The sequence below is a fragment of the Sphaeroforma arctica genome (assembly GCF_001186125.1).
Source record: "Sphaeroforma arctica JP610 unplaced genomic scaffold supercont1.4200, whole genome shotgun sequence".
Taxonomy (NCBI): Eukaryota; class Ichthyosporea; order Ichthyophonida; genus Sphaeroforma; species Sphaeroforma arctica.
The window spans coordinates 1-2,649 of NW_014036358.1; the positions used below are offsets into that span (position 1 = coordinate 1).

Consider the following 2,649-nt stretch of genomic DNA (forward strand, 5'->3'; position numbering starts at 1 on the left):
CATACATACATACATACATACATACATACATACATACATACATACATACATACAAACATACATACATACATACATACATACATACATACATACATACATACATACATACATACATACATACATACATACATACATACATACATACATACATACATACATACATACATACATACATACATACATACATACATACATACATACATATATACATACATACAATAAATACATACACACATATATATATATATCACACACGCATACCGAGATCATTCTTGCTATCCAGGATACCACACTCTCTGGCAATGGTCGTGGCGGTTGTTACATTATCGCCCGTCACCATGCGCACCACAATGCCCGCACTTTTGCACTGCTGAATAGCCTCGGGTACTTCCGGTCTGACCGGGTCTTGAATACCTACCAGACACAGAAAAACCAAGTTTTTCTCGATGTCGTCGATGGATTCTTCGTCCCAGTCGCTGATGCCGTGGTCCTGGACATAGAAAGTGTGGCGGTTGCTGAGTATTCTCGAGCGAATTGCCTATACAGACGTACACGATCTCTGTCCCGTTACGGATACGGTGGGTGGTGCAGGTACGTACCTACCCTTGTGCGATGGCGGATGAAACTACACTGCCATTTGCAAGCACCCGCAAGCACACACCTTACGGCAGGACAGAAGACGGAACAGGTATCTGTTCTATACACATTGCATGATACACACAATAAATTAAATACACATTGTATTCAATGCACATTGCATGAAACACACATTGCATGGGCAAGTCCTTATTCACACCCGCCTCTGGCATAGGGGTCGATGATATGCGGATGCGTATGTTTCCAAATACAACTACAACTACAACCACACAAACACACTTGCACATACGCCCACCAGCCGCGTGTACGCCGTGCATGCCCGTGCGCCCCTCCCACACGCTCACCTCAGGGTAGTCCTTGTACGCCAGCACAAGCGTGCGCAGCCCATCACTGGCGTAGTGGTCGATGTGCCGCAGATACACATCCTTCTGCTTGGGCGTAAAGTCTGAGACAGCGCCGTTCTCGTCCACCTGTTGTGTGCAGAGGTCTAGCATGACTTCACTGGCGCCCTTGCTGTGCACACGGGTGGAGTGGTTGCGGTGGATGACCTTGGACATGCGCTTGCGGTCTGAGTTGAAGGGGATCAGACGCAATGTCGCGCTGCGGACGGGTAGGAAGGTAAGTAGGTAAGCTGGTAGGTAAGAAGCTAAGTAGGTAGGTGGGTAAGTAAGTAGGTAGGTAGGGAAGTAAGTAGGTAGGTAAGTAGGTAGGTAGGTAGTAGGTAGGTAAGTAGGTAGGTAAGTAGATAAGAAGCTAGGTAGCTAAGTGGGTAGGTGAGTAGGTAGGTAGGTAGGTAGGTAAAAAAAATAGGTAGGCGTGCACACTTGTATTAGTAGGAGAATGCAGATTGGCTATGTATGACAGAATTTCGTCGAGCTTGTCTGTGTATATACCAATTCCTATTGCGTTGGTGCATGCAGTGTAGATATCATACGACGGTGTCGCTTGTCCTTGGAATATACCCCAATATACCTACACGTGCTCAACGTATTCCAGTTGCGCCATATGCAATCACAATCCGTTCAATACGCACACACACACGTACCACAAGGCAGAACAACGCCAACACATACACACACATATATATATATATATATATATGTATATATACTACACATGCCCCTCAAACAATACACACACACACACTGCATATGCCTTTATATCAACACACACATATACGGCATATACCTCGAAAACAACACACACATATACTGCATATGCCTTTATAACAACACACAAATATACGGCATGTGCCTCTATAACAACACACACATATATTGCATATGCCTTTATAACACACACATATACGGCATATGCCTCTATAACAACACACACATATACTGCATATGCCACTATAACACCACGCACATATACGGCATATGCCTCTAAAACAACAAGCACATATACTGCATGTGCCATTGTAACAACACACACATATACTGCATATGCCTTTATAACAACACACACATATACGGCATAGCCTCTATTACAACACACACATATACGGCATAGCCTCTATTACAACACACACCTATACTACATATGCCATTATAACACCACACACATATACGGCATAAGCTTCTAATACAACACACATATATTTTGCATATGCCTCTATAACACCACACACATATACTGCATAGCCTCTATAATAACACACACATATACTGAACATGCTCCCAATCCACCCACACACCCTTCTTTGCGCAGTTCGGAATACTCCACGCCCAAGTCCAGACACACTTGCAGCAGCGCGCATTCGGTTTTGCTGCCCACGTGCTCATTGGGTGCTGTGCCTGCCTCTGATAGTGCCACCACCGTCGCATCGCCCGATGAGGCCTGCAGAAATGATTTCGAGTGTAATGATTGGGTGTGAGTTCAAATTGGTCAATCAGATGCACGCTACTTTAGTATCATTTATATATATATATATATATATATATATATATATATATATATATATATATATATATATATATATATATATATATATATATATATATATGTGTGTGTGTGTGTGTGTGTGTGTGTGTGTGTGTGTGTAGTATATAT

At 43.0% G+C, this 2,649-nt stretch overlaps 1 protein-coding gene across 1 annotated transcript; it reads right to left on the minus strand.

The window, feature by feature from the left end:
• Positions 1–247: 247 nt before the first annotated feature.
• On the minus strand, positions 248–2,436 carry SARC_14132 (hypothetical protein; the record flags this gene model as incomplete). Its single annotated transcript, XM_014291736.1, has 3 exons — positions 248–490; positions 942–1,197; positions 2,294–2,436. Coding segments are annotated over 3 exons (642 nt in total), but the record flags the coding sequence as incomplete, so codon positions are not given.
• Positions 2,437–2,649: the final 213 nt, after the last annotated feature.